The sequence below is a fragment of the Myotis daubentonii genome, chromosome 3 (assembly GCF_963259705.1).
Source record: "Myotis daubentonii chromosome 3, mMyoDau2.1, whole genome shotgun sequence".
In the NCBI taxonomy this organism is placed as follows: domain Eukaryota; kingdom Metazoa; phylum Chordata; class Mammalia; order Chiroptera; family Vespertilionidae; genus Myotis; species Myotis daubentonii.
Genome location: NC_081842.1, coordinates 58381422 through 58402921, shown reverse-complemented (window position 1 = coordinate 58402921; position 21500 = coordinate 58381422). Strand labels below are relative to the sequence as shown.

The following is a 21500-nucleotide window of genomic DNA, read 5'->3' as shown; positions in this document are numbered from 1 at the left end:
TTCGTTTACTTCCTTTTCTGATGATGCCTGTTTTTCTTTCATATGCGGGCTGTTTCATTGTCTCCCCATGATCTCTCTTTTCCAGGTGTTTGGTTAGGTAGTTCTCTCTCTTTCCGTAAGGAGGAGCAGGGCTCCTCTGAGTCCACATATTCGTGCTGCTTTAGATCCAGTGTTTCTGGGTCAGTAGCTGATTCCTGGATGCCATGGTTGCAGGGTCTCTGGATGAATACAATCAATTTATAATTTCCATTTCTTTGCAGAGACTCCGATTTTCCCACTCATTCAAAATCATTTCCATTCATTCAAATATATTTACTTTGACCTCAGGGAGCATATTTATAGTAGATACTTCAAAGTTTTTGATAAGTCCCACATCTGGATCATCTTGACATAAGCATCTATATTGAGTATCTTTACCCTTGAGAACTGCTCACATTTTCTTGGTTCTTTGTATGACAAGCAGTTTTAGATAATAGGCTGGTTGTTTTTATTTTTATGTTGTGACACTTGGGTCTTGTTAAAAATCTCCTGGAAAGTTGTAATTGTTCTAGCAGGCAGTCCATCAGATAAGTTCATCCTAACAGTCCTGTCTTACCTTCTATGGGAGGCGTTCCCATGTCACTTCAGTTCTCAGAGCCTTTGCTGTGCTGCTTGGGACGGCTCCCCCATGTGCAGCTCCAGGGTGGGCTTAGGATTTATTCCTGTTTGTCACAGAACTTGGGTCCACCTTCTCCAGCTATCCCCTCAGCAGAACTGCCCTCACACTCTTGGCTTGCAGGAGCCCATTTTCTAGGCCTCTCCCCAGAGAGACAGTGTTCTCTTGGAGTTTAAGTTGCCTGTTCTGTTGCCGCATAACTTTGTGTGATCAGGGTTGACCTTGGACAAAGTGGGGAGAGAGAAAAGAGAGGGGAAAAAATAACGGATTTTCCCACACACAGCCATGTACACTTTTCAGACCACAAGGGCCCTTTCCCCTGGATCTTCTGGATAGAAATACAGAACTCTAAGAGCTTTAACTCCCTGTGGTGCCACTATGGAGTTCTGCAACTGGGGTCAACTTGGGGATAGGGCCTGTATTAAAAAAAAAAATGGGACTTGTATGCATGCATATAAGCATAAAGATGGACGCAGACAACAGGGGGTGAGGGTGAGGACAGGACTGGGAGGGTAGGGAGATAATGGGGGGATAAGGACACATTTGTAATATGTAATTAATTAATAAAAAATGTATATAATATAAAAAAAGAATATCCAGATAAGTAATATTTTATTCCAAAAAAATATTAAGCATATGTACATCACATTTTTCCAATGGAAGCTGTGCCAATTTCTAAATAAAGCTCAATTGGATCTCAAAAAAAAAAAGAAGAAGGAAAATAAGGAATATCCCTGCCATACTCTTCAGCTCACAGGGCCCCCTTTTCTCAATCATCTGGCCATGAAGACAGGGATACTCTGAGAGTTTTGCTAACCGTGCTCCTTGTGCAGTTCCAAATCTGAGAGAGTAAGAGGAAAATTACAAAACTCCTCTCTTTACAGGTTGCCTCTTCAGGTTTTGACTCCCCTCCCCAATCTGCCTGCTGTTGCTTACTTTTCAGTCCTCACTTAGTAGATATTGTATTTGTCCCTTGTTTTAGTTGTAATCAGTTGGAGAGATATGCTCTCATGGGCTGACTTCACCTTGGCCAGCACAAGGAGCCCACATTTGATATGTTTTATCTAAATATGTAAAAGGCTCAGTGACCATCTGACTGTCTGACTGGTAGCTATGACACGCAATACCACTAGGGGGCAGACACTCAATGCAGGAGCTGCCAAGCTGCATTGACTTGGCAGTGGTGGTTCTCAGGTGACGCGCCCCGGAACCAGAGAGGAGGGAGCCAGATTCTGGGTGTGTCACCAGAGAACTGCCCTGTCAAGATCTGAAACCCCTTGGGGGATGTGGGAGAGCTGGTTTTGGCCCGTTCCCTGCAGGGCAGGCTGAGGGACCCCACCTACCGGAGGGACCCCGCTCACTCTGCAGATGTCCTTCAAGTCACAGTGCTGCCCCAGGTGCGGCCGGCGTGTAAGGGACCTTGGGAGGTTGGCTCCAGGGTATGTCCAGCCCATCTCGCTCAGTCCCACCCCGCTGGCCACCTTCTAATTAATTTTCTTTCAATGTGCACGAATCCGTGCACCAGGGCACTAGTATTTTATAATGCTTTTTCAGAAACAGACTGTACTTGGGGCTAAGGGTCAGGACCATATTAAAGGCCAGAGATACGGGATTTGGGATGGAGAAGGAGAGAAGTACTGTATGGGAGGGCCACATGTGAGGAGAATGAGACTTAAGTCATTCTTGCTATTGTTAACTTGATTATTAACCTCATTTTTTTTTCAAGGTTTGTATGGGACTGTTACCAGCCCCACTTCAGGAGTGCACGAAATGAAAATTGGCCCCATCACCTTCCAGGTGGCCACTGGAGATATTGCTAAAGAAGCAGCAGATGTGATTGTGAATTCAACAACAAAGACATTTGATCATAAAGCAGGTACTTTATTTGTAGGACTTTTGCTACAGTAATGGTCACAGTAGATCCCTTGAAGGAGGGTTTCTATAACCAAACTATTCTACAGTGGTTATAGCCAAACTGGTTTCTACAACTTTGGTTTAGTAATATGAATTAATAATTTTAAAATTATTTTGACATGCTTTCCTATCATTGGTAACAGTTATTTCCTGAATTTTTCTTTTTTTATCAAAAATGCCCAGATTGTAAGATTCCTTTAATAATGGGGAAAGCATTTAGATAATGAGTCAATCATTGTGATCTAAGTGTACTGTACTGATTTTTTATTCATGTTTGTAAATATGTTGATGTTCTCATGTAGGGGTCTCCAAAGCAATTTTGGAAAAGGCTGGACAAAATGTGGAAATAGAATGTTCTCGCCTAGGTAAGGCACAATGCTGTTTTTCAGTCGTAAAGTATAAGTGGAAGGCTGAATGTGGGAGGCTGTGGAGAGGGAGACAACATATTAATCTTAAAATCATACATTTTACTAAAGAACTCCACTCATAGAGAATTAGAAATGAAGTGAAGTGAAAAGTGAGATCATGGTTAAAAATAGAAGGTAAGCGAGACAGATTCATAAGAGGTAGTATTTCAGGAGTCTCTTATTGGCGTAAAATGCTTTATTTGCCAAAGCAGACATTTTGCTTTGTAAACAATCAGAGAGTAGGTTCAGCATCTGATATTGCATCGTTTTGTTTTGTGTTTCTTAGCTCAACAGTACAACAATGGTTATATAATTACTGATGGTGGATCACTGAATTGCAAGAATATTATTCATGTTGCTGGGGAAGCTGATGTCAAGAGATCAGTTACCCGTGTTTTGCGAGAGTGTGAAAAACGGAATTACTCGACCATTTGCCTCCCAGCCATTGGGACAGGTTGGTAGCCTCTCAAGGCTAAATTCTTAGGTGTCCCTTTTCCCTTTGATTTCCTGCTGACTTGAATGTAGTTGGTGCTGAACCTGAGTAAGGGCAGCTTCCTCTCCCCAAGGCACTCACTGAGGGAATGAGCAAGACATTTGCTCTCTAATATGGAGGGGAAGAGAGAAGAAGGAAAAGGAGCAAAGAGAAAGAATGGCCATCCCTCCTTCTCTTTTCACCTGTTCCTTTCTCTATTTTCCAACTCTTCTATATCCCCCATTATTTAGTACTTAACCTTCCCCTCCATCCCCTCTCCATGGAGAACATCAGTGCATCACCTCCCACCTCCCTGTAACTGACTCCCAGATGAGCATTGCCAAGCCTCTTCTCTCAGCTCTTGAGCAGTGGCTGTGCAGATTGGCCTTAGGGCATCTCTGCACAGAAACCTTTCAGTCACCTTAACCCAGTGGGTTCTAAGGGGTCAGAAACTCAACTCACCGCCTTTCTCTTCTCAGCCTACTTGCCTCTTTCAAGTTTCTTGTTTTCCTCTAAGTATATAATGATTGTGTGATTAATTCTCCATATACAAAGATGTGCTTTGGGTTTATCATTACTAAGGTTATACTCTTTGAGCTCTTTTCACAGGAATTTGAGTTCTATGCATTGATTAGGAGTTTGTGCTTGGTCTCCCTTAAGAGAGCTGGGCAGGGGAGGCAAATTCCATCAGGCTTGAAGTGGAATGGAGCTGACCCGTTCCAGAGAGGGACCACTCGGCCCTGGATTGATCATTCCATTGCTAGTAGGCCCCCAAAAGTTAAGCCTCAATAAACTCACCCATCCTTGTCACTTTCTGGACCTTCTTCTAATCCCGTGTCCCACATTTTGATTTGTGTAATTCCTCTTAAAGTTTCCAGAAGGAATGCTATGTCTACTTTATTACTTTCCTATTTCTAAAAGTATAATCTATTGCCCCTTTATGCTTTCATTCTCCCGTAGTGTCATCCAACCCTAGCACATCAGCCAACATGTTATCTATCATCTATCTATCTATCTATCTATCTATCTATCTATCTATCTATCATCTGTCATGTCTTGTGGAATCCATTAATGATTCTCTAGTCTTTGTTTCATTTCCTATTTCCTCCTTGTTCTGGTCTTGTATTTTTATCTTAACTTTATTTGGGACAAAAAGCAACAGCCCAGGGTTAGAATAGACCTGCCCAAGGGATTATCTAAGTAGAATCAAAAAAGAAACAAGGAAATGAGGCTGGTTTAGTTTTGTATAAATATGTAGGCATGTTTGACTATTTCTGCATTACTGCAAACCTTTAGTTTCTTCTATCAACCTGATGGCATTGCTGTTCTGCACAAATAAATGCACATTAGCAGGTTCTCCTTGCTTATCTTCTTTACCTATCCCTATCACCAACTGAGCTGGTCCTTAGACTAATAGATGGGGACACTTTCTCTCTTAGCGGTGTTTTATGAGTTGAGTTTGACTGGGAGGGATCAAGACAGCTTCTGGCCTTAAAGGAAGCCTTCTACCTAGTATCTACAGACATCTGCCCTCAGGGAGAGAATGGGTGGTCAGTGATTCCTGCAAGCACCTCAAGTTCAATGAAAACTCCAAACCCAATTCACTGTCTTCTCCCCAAAAACCTTACCTTCCTGTTATATCCCTGATTATATCACTTTCTATCTAGATTCCATGACTCTACCCTCTTTATCACTCCCATGTTTATTAGTTTATTAATTAGTTTGATTAAATGTTTTCTGAGTGACTGCCATGTGCCAGGCACCGTGCTGAGGCGTGGAGGATAGAAAGATGACTAAGGAAAGGATCCAGTCCACAAGAAGCACCTAGCTAATTGTGAGACAGACATGTAAGCAAACAACTGCGGTACTGTGTGCCATGATATACATATGAAGGTGTGCAGGGGGCAAAACAAGGTACATGTATACTTGAACAAAAGGTCAAGTATACAGGCAATTGGTCTCTAGGTCCTCCTGACTTTACTTCCTAAATATCGCCTTGTTCTAGTCCCCTTTTTATTTAGCTCTTGTCTTTGCCTAACCTTTTATTATAACCTCCTATCTAGACCTGGGTTCTCTGCCCCAGTGCCTCCTATACGCCCCCCAACCCCCACCACCATCACTGGAATTGTTGGCCTTCCAGACTTATTTTTCTCAAAAAAAAAAAAAGATCTATTTCCCTAGCACACCAGGTCAGTTTGCACATATCACACCCTTATTACTCAGTTCTGGGCTTTCCTTCAGTTTTCCATACTTCACTTACTGAACACCATTCATCTTTACATATTTTATGTTTTGTGTTCTAAGTGCCTAGATGAGCATCTAGCTTTTGATGGGACACATTAAATATTTGTTGAAAGTGAGTGACTATATCTAAACATTCCTGTTTATATTCTTCCAAATATCATGAGATAACCACAGCTTTGCAAAGGAGAATTTCCCTCTTTCCCTGCTCATCTAATTAAAAACAAAAGCAAAACACCTGAACAAACCTTCTTGGTTAGTTTTATGTGGGGTTTGTCTACATTGCCACAATCGTCTACAGAGCCAAGTCACAGAGGTCTACTCTTATTTCTGCAGTAATGGTGGGCACCATCGATGGGGATAAACCTAGTGGGCCCTTAGTCTATCACACCAGGTTTGTCAGGGGACTACTCCACTGTTACCTGCTCTTCCCTCACCCAATATGACAGCTGCTGTTCAGATGGGACTGCTTCCATGGTTTTTCAGGAGAATTTTCAAGGAACTTGCCATGGTCTTACCAAGGCAGTCAGCTGGAGGAAAAAGGGTATGGGGCATGCTTAATTAGGAGACGACCTGCTCAGGTGGCAACCTTAATTCCTGCTAGTCAGCTAAAATCTCACCAAGTGTGGGAAGAAGACTTCCTGGAGGTTCAACGATAACTTGCATGTAAAAAAGTATATATAATAACAAAAGCTTAGAGCTCTAGGCATCTTACTAAATTATCTTAGCATAAATCAAGCCCCCAAAGAAAAAGGACACATACACATGGGTAAAGTTAAGTGATTGTTGGGCAAAAAGAAAAACAAAAAGTTGTTGTGTTTAAAGAGCATGATAATTCAATATGTATTAGTATCTTTTACTTTGGATATTTTGAGAACACTAGTGAGCCAAGAAAGATTAACTGTGCTTAGTAACACAGAGAAACACAATGAGCTTGAATTCACTAAATAGAGCAGATATGAACAGCAGACATCAAAAGTTAGATTTTTCTTTTTTCATTCTTGGCTGTTGGCTTCTTGACATCCTGGAACAAGAACTCTCCACCACATCTAGTGCTTCAAAAATGTTTGCTGATGGATTATTAGAAAAGTCCATGGAGGTGAAAAATTTGGGGTGTGTGGATGCATTCTCTGAGAATTGGAATCCCTAATTAATCCCTCAGCCTTCTCCAATTGTGTCTTTATTTTTCTAGTCATTTTTATTTGCCTTTCTAGGACGTGCTCAACAAGACCCGGATAAGGTTGCTGAAGCCATAATGGATGCCATTGAAGACTTTATCCAGAAAGGACTTATCCGGTCTGTGAAAAAAGTTAAAGTTGTTATCTTTCAGCTTCAAATAATGGATGTTTTTTGTGCCAACATGAAAAAAAGAGAAGGTTCTCAGGCTCCCTCACAGTCTATAATGTCTAAAATTGCATGTGAGTTGCTGATTTTTATGAAATGCATGTTCCTAATATTGAGGTTACATGAGAAATAGCTAAAATTCTACATTATTTTTTGTGGTAGTTTATTAGCTTTCCTGGTTTCATTGAGATATAATTGACATACATCACTGTTTAAGGTGTACCGCATAATGGTTTGATTTTACAAATATTACTGCACTATGTTTAGTTAGCATCCATCATCTTATACATCTCTTGAAAAGAGAAAGCAAAATGAATTTTTTTCCTCAGGATGAGAACTCTTAGAATTAACAGCTGTCATATATCATATAGGTTTGTTAACTATAGTCATTATGCTGTTTATGATAGCCCTAGTACTTATTTATCTTGTAACTGGAAGTTTGTACTTTTGACCCTCCGTTTATAATTTTCCCTCCCCCCAGTCCACCTCTGATAACCACAAATCTGATCTCTTTCTATGAGTGTGAGTTGTTTGTGTGTGTGTGTTTTCTTAGATTCCACATGTAAGTGAGATCTTATGGTATTTGTCTTTTTCTGTCTGTTTTGAAGATGCTAATCTTTAATGAACTATCAGAATGAAAAATAATGAAAATAATCCTCCCATTTACAATTGCATCTAAAACAATAAAATACCTAGGAATAAATTTAACCAAGAAGGTATAAGTGGTAAGACACTGATGAAATAAATTAAAGAAGATAAAGTAAATGGAAAGATATTATGTACTCATGTATTGTAAAAATTAGTATTGTTAAATATCCATACTTCCTAAAGCAATCTACAGATTCAGTGCAATCCCAACAAAATTCAAATGGAATTTTCTCAAAAATACAACAAAAAATTGTAAAGAATGTATGGAATCAAAAAAGACCCCCAAATAGCAAAAAGGTATTTTCTTTAAAGAAGATAAAATTTAGAAGCATCATGATTCCTGATTTGAAAGTATATTTCAAAGCTGTAATAATCAAAACAGTAGGGTATTGGTATAAAAACAGACACATAGATCAATGGAAGAAAATAGAGAACCCAGAAATAAACCCATGCATATATGGTCAATTAATTTACAACAAAGGAGCCCAGAATACAAAATGAGGAAAGGATAGTCTGTTTAATAAATAGTGTTGGGCACTTACTTCAGTAGCACATATGCTAAAATAAATGGTGTTGGGAAAACTGGACAGCCATGCAAAAGAATGAAACTGGCCACTATCTTACACCACATACACAAATCCACTCAAAATAGATTAAACACTTGAATGTAAGTTCTGAAACCATAACCCTTCTCAAAGAAAACATAAGGAGTAAGATTCTTAACATCAGTATTGACAATATTTTTTTGAATTTGACACCAAAAACACACACACCAGAAGCAAAAATAAACAAGTGGGAATATATAAGAAAAAAAAAAGCTTCTATAGAGCAAGGAAACCATCAACCTACTGAATGGGAGAAACTATTTGCAAATCATATACCTAATTAGGGGTTAATATAAAAAATATATAAAGAACTCATACAACTCAATAGAAAACACCCAAATTATCCAATTAAAAAATCCACAAAAGATAGGAATAGACATATTTTGTTCCAAAGAAGATATATAATTGGCCAACAAGTACATGAAAAGGTGCTTAGCATCACTAATCATCAGGGAAATGCAAGTCAAAGTAATAATGAGATATCACTTCACACATGTTAGAATGCTATTTTGGAAAAGGCAAGAAATAAGTGTTGACAAAAATGTGGAAAAAAGGGAATCCTTAAGCACTGGGAATGTAAACTGGTGTAGCCACTATGGGAAATAGTAGGAGGTTCCTAAAAAAAATTAAAAATATAACTAACACATGATCCAGTAGTTATAGTTCTGGGTATTTATCTGAAGGAAATGAAATCATTATCTCTAAAAGATATCTGATCCCCCATGTTCATAGAAGTAGTATTGAGATAGCAAAGACATGGGAACAACCTACTGTCCGTTGACAAAATAAATGAATAAAGAAGATGGATGGGGCAAAAGTAGGTTTATAGTTGTATGTGAAACTGAGTTTATTCTTGCATTACTTATAAATTATGGTATTATTTTCCATATGAACAACTGTAAACCTACTTTTGACTAATCCTGCATTGATGATGGAATATTATTCATTCATAAAAAAGGAAATCCTGCCAATTACACCAACGTGGATAGTCCTGAGGGCATTATGCTAAATGAAATGTCAAACAGAGAAAGACAAATAATGTATAATAAGTCTAACCTGTGGAATCTAAAAAATCCTGAATTCAGATACAGAGAACAGATTGGTGGTTGCCAGAGGTGGGATGGTGGGAGGTGGGCAAATGGGTAAAGGTGCTCAAAAGGTACATACTTCCAATTATAAGGTTAATAATCTCTAGAAATTCCATATACAGCACAGTGACTATAAAAGGAGACAGAAGTAAAGAAGGCAGGGAGGGAGGAAAGGAGAAGGACAGGGAGAAATAGCTAATAGCTAAATATGTTTTTTTTTCTTTTTAAATCTAAAACAATTGTTGCATTCGCTTGTGTTTCTTTTTAAGCATTTTTGGGCTTCTCACAGCAACTGCCTCCAAAACGAAAGCCTTTGGTTTTGGAGAAGAAAACGGAATCAGCAATTTTTCAGGTGTGTGGTGAAAATGAAACTTGTGTAGAGCACGCCCTCTACTGCCTACAGTATCTGATGGAAAAGGAACAAAGTCTTTACACCAGTGAAGAGGAATGTATTAAAGACTTTGATGAAAAGGAATATCAGGAATTGAATAAGCTGCAGAAGGACTTGAATATTTTGGTGGAATTGGACCATCAGAAACCTTTGATTAAGGTTTCAGGGATTAGCAGAGATGTGGAACAGGCTAGAAATGCAGTTGAGGAGATGATCAAGACAGTTAGATCAGCCAAAGAGCAGGAATCCAGAGCAGATTATATCACTGAGTTTGTAGAATGGCAATATGACGACAATAACACGTATCGTAGTTTTGACAAAATAACCAATATGAAATTAGAGGAGGCAAGAAAAAAACAAGGAAAAACAGTTGATGTCCTAATTAATAATCAGAACTACACAGTGGACATGAAAACATGCATTGCTACAGGTGCAAACGGACACAGTTTACAAATTCAGCGCATCACGAAACCTCAAGGTGAGTCAAACTTTCACGCTTGTTATCCACTATTTTACACCTACTTTGGGCTTAACACTATTTTGTACGTCTATCAAAATTGTAGTCAAGTGGATAGATTTCAAGTAACTCATGCATTAAAATAGAAAACTTAGGGAGTTTACATTAAGGTCGGGAAAATACAGCCTGGGTGAGCCCAACATCCTGAGGATGACCATCTTAGTGGTAACAAAGCCAAACCGTGCCTTTTTGTAGTTTGCAAGCTTCCTAGAGCCAGTTCTTCTGGGAGGTAATGGCTGCTTTAGTCAGGAGAGGGACAGCCATAGGCTCTAAAGAAAAGTGGCCCAAGGTTTTATTTAGAACAAAAGGAAGAAGACAGCCTGCTCAGAAAGTGGGCACTTTCTGCCTCTGTGATTGGTTCCCAGAGAGCCCCAGAGCCTGCAGGATCTCCCAGCAGTCACTGTGTCCTCTGCCCTGAAAATAAAGTTCCTAGACACACACATAGGAAGCAGCCTCAGATTCTCTGACTGTATCTGCTTCTGAGAAGGGAATGCTTGTCTCATATAGAGGTGAGACAGACTTCCAACCACAGAAGTCCCCCACTGAAAACTAGAAAAATGGCTTCCCTCTCAGTACCTTCTCTTCATCTTTTGGGAGATCAGTGCAAATGAATTTCTCAAATCCTGCGCAACCCTGGGGCAATGAGAACTCAAGAATAAAATTTTGTTTAGCAGAAGAGGAGATGGAGCTGCCACCACAAACTGCCACATAGCAAATCCCACCACCGACTCAACTCGTAAAGATGTTGTAAAGAATAATGAAGGAACAGATGTGGATGGCCTTGTGTTGGGAGTTCTAGCAAAAATCCATGCACTGGGAGAGATCACACTATCTTAAAAGGGAGAGCAGCTGTGATTGGAAGTCCAGCCTTACCTTCAACTGGAGAGACCTGGGATACCTCCTGGGACCCTACAACCACAATGCCTAGGGACCAGCTGCCTCAGCTGCAAACCCACGAACACTGAGACTCCAACATCCCCAGAAATGGGCACCTAAAAGTTTGTCCAGGGGGAGACAACTTGGTGGCCAAATTAAACACAGCTGGTGAGGCAATCCAGAGATCGCCTGGAGAGAGACAATGTAGGAGAGAGAGCTACATAACCAGGCACCCTGAGAGGAACAAACTAGGGGAAACAAAGGAACAGTCCCCATACGAAAAAAAAAAAAAAAGGAGGAATCATAGGAAAATGAAGAAAATGAAATGGAGGCAAGCAATGTGTCAGAGAAAGAGTTCAGAGCAATGGTCATAAGGACACAGAAAAAGATGTAAGACAAAATCAACAATATGTGTAAGAATCAAGAGAAAATGGTAAAGAAACAAGAAGAAATGAAGAATGGAATCACTGCAATAAAGAACACAGTAGAAAGCATTAACAGTAGACTTGAAGAAGTGGAGGACCACATCAGTGAGCTAGAAGACAAGATAGGAAAAAATACCCAAGCAGAGCAGCAATTGGAAAAAAAAACACACCTTAAAAAACAGGAGGAGAGCTTAAGGGAGCTTTGGGACAACACAAAACAAAACAACATCCACATAAATAGGAGTACCAGATGGAGAGGAAACTGAGCAAGGAATAGAAAATCTTTTTGAAGAAATAATGACAGAAAACTTTCCCAATATTGAGAAGAAAAAAGTCACACATATCCAAGAACCTCACAGAGTCCCAAACAAGGTGAACCCAAAAAGACCAACACCAAGACACATTATAATTAAATTGGCAAACACCAATGACAAAGTAAGAATCTTTTTAAAATTTTTTTTAAATTCTTTATTAGTTAAGGTATTACAAATGTGTCCTCATCCCCCGCATTAACCCCCGTTTTCCCCGCACACACAAACTCATGCTCTCATCCCCCTGTTGTCCATGTCCATTGGTTTGGGTTATATGCATGGATATAAGTCCTTTGGTTGATCTCTTCCCCTTGCCCCCTCCCTCCCCTACTTTCCCTCTAGGGATTAATAGTCTGATCGCTGTTTCTCTGTCTTTGGATCTGTCTATGTTGTTCCCTATATTCCACAAATGAGTGAAATCATGAGGTATTAAACTTTCTCTGACTGGCTTATTTCACTTAGCGTAATGCTCTCCAGTTCCATCCATGTTGTTGCAAAACGCAAGAGTTCCCTCTTCTTTACCACAGCGTAGTATTCCATTGTGTAGATGTACCACGGTTTTTTAATCCACTCATCTGTTGATGGGCACTTAGGCTGTTTCCAAATCTTAGCTATGGTGAATTGTGCTGCTATGAACATAGGGGTGCATATATCCTTTCTGATTGGTGTTTCTGGCTTCTTGGGATATATTCCTAGAAGTGGGATCACTGGGTCAAATGGGAGTTTCATTTTTGTTTTTTGAGGAAGCTCCATACTGTTCTCCACAGTGGCTGTACCAGTCTGCATTCCCACCAGCAGTGCAGAGGGTTACTTTTTCTCCGCATCCTCTCCAACACTTGTTGTTTGTTGATTTGTTGATAATAGCCATTCTGACAGGTGTGAGATGATACCACATTGTCGTTTTGATTTGCATCTCTCGTATAATTAGTGACTTCAAGCATGTTTTCATGTGTCTTTCAGCCTTCTGTATGTCCTCTTTCGAAAAGTGTCTATCTAGGTCCCTTTCCCATTTTTTGATTGGATTGTTTATCTTTCTATTGTTAAGTTTCATGAGTTCCCTGTAAATGTTGGAGATTAAACCCTTATCGGTGGTATCATTGGCAAATATGTTCTCCCATGCAGTGGGTCTTCTTGTTTTGTTGATGGTTTCCTTTGCCATGCAAAAGCTTTTTATTTTGATGTAATCCCATTTGTTTATTTTCTCTTTAGTTTCCATTGCCCTGGGAGCATTGTCAGAGAAGAAATTCCTTTGGCATATGTTTGCGGTTTCACTGCCTGTGGATTCCTCTAGTATTTTTATGGTTTCTCGTCTTATGTTTAAGTCTTTTATCCATTTTGAGTTTATTTTTGTGTATGGTGTGAGTTGGTGCTCTAGTTTCATCCTTTTGCATGTATCTGTCCAATTTTCCCAACACCATTTATTGAAGAGACTGTTTTGACTCCACTGTATGCTCTTGCCTCCTTTGTCGAATATTAATTGGGCATAGTGGTTTGGGTTAATTTCTGGGTTCTCTATTCTATTCCATTGATCTATATGTGTGTTCTTGTGCCAGTACGAAGCTGTTTTAAGAACAGTGGCTTTATAATACAGTTTGATATCTGGTATTGAGATCCCACCTACTTTGTTCTTCTTTCTCAGGATTGCTGCAGCTATTTAAGGTCTTTTTTTTATTCCAGGTGAATTTTTGGAACTTTCGTTCTAGATCTGTGAAATATGCCTTTTGTATTTTAATGAGAAGTGCGTTGAATCTATAGATTGCTTTGGGTAGTATGGACATTTTGATGATGTTGATTCAACCAATCCATGAACACGGTATGTTCTTCCATCTGTTTATGTCTTCCTCTATCTCTTTTTTCAGTGTCCTGTAGTTTTTTGCATAAAAGTCTTTTACCTCCTTAGTTAAGTTTATTCCTAGGTAGCTTAATTTTTTTTGATGTGATGGTAAATGGGATTGCTTTTTTAGTCTCACTTTCTCTAAGTTCACTATTGGTGTAAAGAAATGCCATAGATTTCTTGGTATGAATTTTGTATCCTGCTACATTGCCGAATTCATTTATTAAGTCTAATAATTTTTTGATGGAGTCTTTAGGGTTCTCTATGTACATCATGTCATCTGAAAAAAAGACAGTTTTACTTCTTCTTTTCCAATTTGGATGCCTTTTATTTCTTCTTCTTGTCTGATCGCAATGGCTAGTACTTCCAGTACTATGTTGAACAGGAGTGGTGAGAGGGGGCATCCCTGTCTTGTTCCTGTTCTTAGGGGAAATGGTTTTAGTTTTTGCCCATTGAGTATGATGTTGGCTGTGGGTTTGTCATATATGGCTTTTATTATGTTGAGGTATGATCCTTCAATTCCTATCTTGCTGATAGTTTTTATCAAGAAAGGGTGGCGGATTTTGTCAAATGCTTTTTCTGCATCAATTGATATGACTATGTGGTTTTTATCTCTCAATTTGTTTATGTGATGTATCACGTTTATTTATTTGTGGATATTGTACCATCCTTGCATCCCTGGGATGAATCCTACTTGGTCATGGTGTATGATCTTTCTGATGTACTGCTGGATCTGATTTGCTAGGATTTTGGGGGGGATTTTGGCATCTATATTCATGAGGGATATTGGCCTGTAATTCTCTTTCATTGTGTTGTCTTTATCTGGTTTTGGTATTAGGGTGATGCTGGCTTCATAGAAGGAGCAGGGAAGTGTTCCTTCCTCTTTAATTTTTTGGAATAGTCTGAGGAGGATAAGTTTTAGTTCTTCCTTGAATGTTTGGTAAAACTCCCCTGTGAAGCCATCTGGCCCCGGGCTTTTGTTTGCTGGAAGCTTTTTGATGACTGCTTCAATTTCTTCCACAGTTATTGGTCTATTGAGATTTTTAGATTCTTTATGATTAAGTTTTGGAAGGTTGTATTTTTCTAGGAATATGTCCATTTCCACCAGGTTGTCTAGTTTGTTGGAGTAGAGTTGTCCATAGTATTTTTTTAACAATCCTTTGTATTTCTGTGGGGTCTGTTCTTATTTCTCCTCTTTCATTTCTGATGTGTTTATTTGGGTCCTCTCTCTTTGTTTCTTGGTGAGCCTGGCTAGAGGTTCATCAATCTTGTTTATCCTTTCAAAGAACCAGCTCTTGGTTTTGTTGATCTTTTGTATTGTTCTTTTTGGTCTCTATGTCATTTATCTCTGCTCTGATCTTTATTATTTCCTTCCTTCTGCTTACACTGGGATTTTCTTGTTGCTCCCTTTCAAACTCTTTGAGTTGTACAATTAGGTAATTTATTCTCATTGTTTCTTGTTTCTTGCAGTAGAGCTATGAACTTCCTTCTCAAGACTGGATTGTTGTGTTTTCATTGTCGTTTGTTGCCATGAAGTTTTTATCTCTTCTTTGATCTCTTTGATAACCCAGTCATAGTTTAATAACATGCTATTTAGTCTCCATGTGTTTGATTTGTTTGGATTGTTTTTATTGTAGTTGATTTCCAGTTTTATGCCATTGTGATCTGAGAAGATGCTTGATATGATTTCAATTTTCTTGAATTTGAAGAGACTTTGTGACCCAATATATGGTCTATCTTTGAAAATGACCCATGTGTACTTGAGAAGTATGTATATTTTGTGGCTTTGGGGTGAAATGTTCTGAAGAGGTCAATCAATTCCATCTGATCTAGTGAGTCATTTAGGATTGATGTTTCTTTGCTGATTTTTTGTTTAGAGGATTTGTCCAATGGTGATAGTGGGATGTTAAAGTCCCCTACTATGATTGTATTGCTGTCAATCTCTCCCTTGATATCCTACAGAAGATTTCTTATGTATATATTGGGTGCGTATATGTTTACCAGAGTTATTTCTTCTTGTTGGATTGCTCCCTTTAGTATTATGAAGTGACCTTCCTTATCTCTTTTTATGTCCTTCACTTTGAGATCTAACTTGTCAGATATAAGTATTGCTACCCCAGCTTTTTTTTCATTTCCATTCGCCTGAAAAACCTTTTCCCATCCCTTCACCATCAGTCTGAGTGCGTCTTTTTTTCTGAGGTGGGTTTTCTGTAGACAGCAGTTATATGGGTCATGTTTTCTTATCCACCCAGTTACCCTATGTCTTTTGATTGGGGCATTTAATCCATTTACATTTAAAGTTATTATTGAGAGATACTTGTTAGTTGCCATTTTTATTCTTTACCCCTGTGTTCCTTCTTTGTTTTCTATTTTTCCTTTTTACAGCAGACCCTTTAGCATTTCTTGCATTGCTGGTTTGGTGGTAATAAACTCCTGAAGTTCTTTTTTGTCCTTGAAGCACCTGATTTCACCCTCAATTTTGATTGATAGCCTTGCTGGGTACAGTATTCTTGGATTCAGACCCTTCCTTTGCATGACTTTATATATTTCATTCCATTCCCTTCTTGCCTGATGTGTTTCTATTGAGAAATCAGATGCTAGTCTGATGGGGGCTCCTTCGTAGGTGACTTTCTGTCTCTCTCTGGCTGCTTTTAAGATTCTTGCTTTGTCATTGGTGTTTGTCAATTTAATTATAATGTGCCCTGGCATCGGTCTTTTGGGGTTCATTTTGTTTGGGACTCTGTGAGCTTCTTGGATTTGTGTGAGCTTTTTCTTCCCTATATCATGGAAGTTTTCTGTCATTTTTTTCAAGCAGGTTTTCTATTCCTTGCTCAGGTTCCTCTCCTTCTGGCACCCCTATTATGCAGATGTTGTTTCGTTTTGTGTTGTCCTAAAGTTCTCTTAGGCTCTCCTCCTGCTTTTAATTTTTTTCCCCCAGAAGCTGCTCTGCTTGGATATTTTTTCTTAGCTTGTCTTCTAGCTCACTGATGTGGTCCTCTGCTTCTTCTAGTCTACTGTTGATGCTCTCTATTGTGTTCTTTATAGCAGTGATGTCATTTTTCATTTCTTCTTGGTTTTTCTTCATTTCCTCTTGGTTCTTACACATTGGTGGATTTGTCTTCCATTCTTTTCATCCACCTTATGGCCATTTCTCTGAATTCTTTCTCTGATAGGTTGCTTGCCTCCGTTGCCTCCATTTTGTTAATTCCTTTTCTGGTGATGCCTGTTTTCTTTCATATGCGGGCTTTTCTTGGTCTCCCCATGATCTCTCTTCTCCAGGTGTTTGGTTATGTAGTTCTCTCTCTTTCCATAAGGAGCAGCAGGGCTCCACGTAGTCGCGCTGTCCTAGATCCAGTGTTTCCAGGTTAGCAGCCGATCTCTGGATGCCGGATCTTTGGCTGTATACACTTCCAATAACAGCCACTCATGATGGCACAGTTTCCACGGCTGAGCCGGCATTCTGGGAGAGATTCCAGCCGCAGTCTCCAACCGTCCCCTTTCTCTGGGAGTCCTCCGCCCTTCCCAGCTGCAAACTGTCTCTCAGCTGAATATCTTCTGCTTATTCGGGCTGTATGTTACCCACTTCAGCTGCTCACCCTATCAGCTCCAGGACAAGGCACGGTACACGTCCATCTATACCTCCGCCATTTTTTTGGAGCCAAAGTAAGAATCTTAAAGGCTGCCAGAGATAGACAGAATGTTACCAACAAGTGATCTCACATTAGATCATCAACTGAAACACATCAGGCCATAAGGGAGTCGAATGAAATATACAAAGTCATGCAAAGGAAGGGTCTGAATCCAAGGATACTGTACCCAACAAGGATATCAATCAAAGTTGAGGGTGAAATCAAGAGCTTCACAGACAAAAAAAGGACTAAGGGAGTTTATTACCACCAACCAGCAATGCAAGAAATGCTAAAGAGTCTGTTGTAAAAAAAATACATAGGAAGGGAAGAAGGAACACAGGCATAATGAATAAAACTTGAAACAAACAAGTACCAATCAATTATAACTTTAAATGTAAATGGATTAAATGCCCCAATAAAAAGACATAGGGTAGCTGAATGGATATGAAACATGACCCATATATCTGCTGTCTACAGGAAACCCACCTCAGAACAAGTGACTCACACAGACTGATGGTGGAGGGGTGGAAAAAGGTTTTTCAGGCGAATGGAAATGAAAAAAAAAGCTGGAGTAGCAATACTATATCGGACAAATTAGACCTCAAAGTGAAGGCCATAACAAGAAATAAGGACGGCCACTTCATAATACTAAAGGGAGCAATTCAACAAGAAGATATAACTCTGGTAAATATATATGTACCCAATACAGGAACACCTAAATACATAAAAAAAAACTTCTGTAGGATATCAAGGGAGAGATTGACAGCAATACAGTCATAGTAGGGGACTTTAATACCCAACTAAACCACTGAATAAATCCTCTAAACAAAAACCAGCCAAAAAGCATCAATCCTAAATGACTCACTAGATTGTATGGACTTAATTGACATCTTCAGAACATTTCACCCCAAAGCCAGAGAATATACATTATTATCAAATGCACAAGGGACATTTTCAAAGATAGACCACATATTGGGGCACAAGCAAAGTCTCTTCAAATTCAAGAAGACAGAAATCATATCAAGCATCTTCTCAAATCACAATGGCATAAAATTAGAAATCAACTACAATAAAAACAATGAAAAAAATAAAACACCTGGAGGCAAAATGGCATGCTATTATACAATGATTGGGTTACTGGAGCGATCAAAGAAGAAATAAAAAGAATCCTGGAAACAAAACACAGTGAAAACACAACAATCCGAAATCTATGGGACACAGTGAAAGCAGTCCTGAGAGGGAAGTTCATAGCTCTACAGGCCTACATAAAAAAAAAAATAATAATAATAATAATAATAATAATAATAATAATAATAATAAATGGTAATAAATTATCTAACCCTATAATTCAAAGAGTTAGAAAGAGAGCAAAAGCCCAGCATAAGCAGAGGGAAGGAAATAACAAAGATCAGAGCAGAAATAAACAACATAGAGACAAGAAAACACACACAACAATACAAAAGATCAACAAAACCAAGAGCTGGTTCTTTGAAAGGATAAACAAGATCGATGAACCTCTAGCCAGGTTCTTCAAGAAGCAAAGAGAGAGGACCCAAATAAACAAAATCGAAAATGAAAGAGGTGAAATAACACAGAAATACAAAGATTATGAAAAAATACTATGAACAACTCTATTCCAACAAAATGGACAACCTAAATGAAATGAACATATTCTTACAAAAATACAAGCTCCCAAAACTCAATCAGAAAGAATTAAAAAACCTGAATAGGCAGATAAACACTGAAAAATTTGAAGCAGTGATCAAACATCTTCCAGCACACAAAAGCCCTGGTCCAGACGGCTCTACAGGGGAGTTCTACCAAGCATTCAAAGAAGAACTAAAACTTATCCTCCTCAGACTTTTCCAAAAAACTCAAGAGGAGGGCACACTTCCAAGCTCTTTCTATGAAGCCAGCATCACCCTAATTCAAAAACAGATAAAGACATCACAATGAAATAGAACTACAGGCCAATATCCTTGATGAACATACATGCTAAAATGCTCAACAAAATTCTAGCAAATCGGATCCAGCTTTACATTAGAAAGATCATACACCATGACCAAGTGGGATTTATTTTGGGGATGTGAGGATGGTACAATATCTGAAAATCAATAAATGTGATACATCACATAAACAAATTGAGAGATAAAAATCACATAGTCATATCAATTTATGCACAGAAAGCATTTGACAAAATCCAACACACTTTCTTTATAAAAACCCTCAACAAAATGGGAATAGAGGGATCATACCTCAACATAATAAAAGCCTTAAATGACAAACCTACAGCAACATCATACTCAATGGGCAAAAACTAAAACCATTTCCCCTAAGAATGGGAACAAGACAGGGATGCCCACTTTCACCACTTCTGTTCAACATAGTACTGGAAATGGTAGCCATAGCAATCAGACAGAAGAAGAAATGAAAGGCATCCAAATTAGAAAAGAAGAAGTAAAACTGTCTTTATTCGCAGTGACATGATACTGTAGATAGAAAACCCAAAGACTACATAAAAAAAAACTACTAGACCCAATAATTGAATTTAGCAATGTAGCAGGATACAAAGTTAACACCCAGAAATCTATGGCCTTTTTATACACCAAATGAACTCAAAGAAATAGAAACTACAAAACAAAACAAAAACCATTTACCATAACACCAAAAAAAATTAAGATACCTAGGGGGAGAACCAAGATGGTGGCATAGGTAAACACCTGTACTAGCTGCCTCTCACAACCACATCAAAATTACAACTAAAAGACAGAACAACTATAATCCAGAACCATGTGAAAGCTGGCTGAATGGAAGTACTACAACCAGAGAGGTGAAGAAAGTGCATTGAGAGTGGTAGGAGGTGTGGAGGCGTGGAACGGGCTGGCACCCGGATGTGCTGCTTTTTTAATCAGGAGGGAGATACAAGCTCCCAATTGCTCTGACCTCTAGTTCTGGGTGAGACTCTGGGGGATCCAGACACATATAGGGAGAAACTGGACTGTCTGGCATTGAGGCAGGAAAGTGAGGGCAGCTTTTTTTCAGAGGGAGATGCTCACAGCGGTCATTGGTCCTGCGATGGAACCTCACTGGTGCAAGGCTGACTGGCAGCCATTGCTGTTTGCACCACCCTGGTGATTCCCTGAGACCCCATCCTACCCAATTTACAACCCCACCCAAGCTGTTTTCAGTGGCTTTTGCATATGAATGGTCTGTTCTTTCTCAGCCTAAAACCTGTCAAATAGGCAGCAGCTGGGTCAGGGAGCCCTAAAGCTATTAAAAGAAGGCCCAAGGCTGGCAGTAGCAGCCTGCCTTGCTTCACAGCTGGGCCTCGTATAGGCACTTCCAAACCCAATACAAAGAGGAGGAATCTTCAGATCTCTCTGTAGGTCCTGCTGGGCAATCCCAGGCAGTGGCTGACTTTACATCTTTTTGGAGATCCAAGAGCCAGTGTACCCAGTGGTCAGTGTGAGACCATACGAGATTACAACTCTTCACATCCATAAGTGACACACTCAAGGGGCAGACTCAGTGAGCACCGAAGCCCCACTGAAGCAAGTCCTGCCCCATGAGGGTGTCTCCTGCACAGCAGCTCTTCCATTGTAGACACAGCTGGTCCTCACAGCCAATTGGTCTGGAGGTCAACTCCTCCCAGTGATACCAACAGTATTCAAAACATACTACAACAAGACTGTGCACACAGCCCACAAAGGGGTGCACCAAGAGTGTCCACCTCAGGTAACTGGGGAGGCCAACCCACAGGCCCTATAGGACACCTACCACTCAAGGTCACTATATCAACTAAAGGAGACTTAGCAGCTACCCATTACATAGAAACAAACAGGGAAGCAGCCAAAATGCAGAGACAAAAAAAACATCTCACAAATGAAAGAAATGGAAGAAAGTGAAAAACTGGATATAGAGTTGAAAACCACAGTTATAAGATTACTCAAGAATCTTCTAGAAACCTCTGAGGAACATAGTGAGACCTTCAACGATCTTAGTGAGTATGCCAAAAAAAAAAAAAAAAAAAAGGAAAAGGACCAGTCAGAAATTAAGTATACACTGACTGAAATAAAGAGCAATATACAGAGATTCAACAGTAGACTAGAGGATCCAAGAATCAAGTCAAAGATTTGAAGTATG

At 39.3% G+C, this 21500-nt stretch overlaps 1 protein-coding gene across 2 annotated transcripts in view; it reads left to right on the top strand.

Moving 5' to 3' along the window:
- The window catches only part of LOC132230333 (protein mono-ADP-ribosyltransferase PARP14-like), a 72019-nt gene that overhangs the window by 39926 nt on the left and 10593 nt on the right, over positions 1 to 21500 (top strand). The window contains exons 14-18 of one of the 2 annotated variants that reach the window (XM_059687649.1): positions 2382 to 2531; positions 2872 to 2934; positions 3263 to 3430; positions 6904 to 7107; positions 9644 to 10243. In XM_059687649.1, coding sequence (XP_059543632.1) covers positions 2382 to 2531; positions 2872 to 2934; positions 3263 to 3430; positions 6904 to 7107; positions 9644 to 10243 — 1185 coding nt within the window. The remainder of the gene's footprint in view (positions 1 to 2381; positions 2532 to 2871; positions 2935 to 3262; positions 3431 to 6903; positions 7108 to 9643; positions 10244 to 21500) is intronic. The other variant, XM_059687650.1, reaches the window with a different exon arrangement.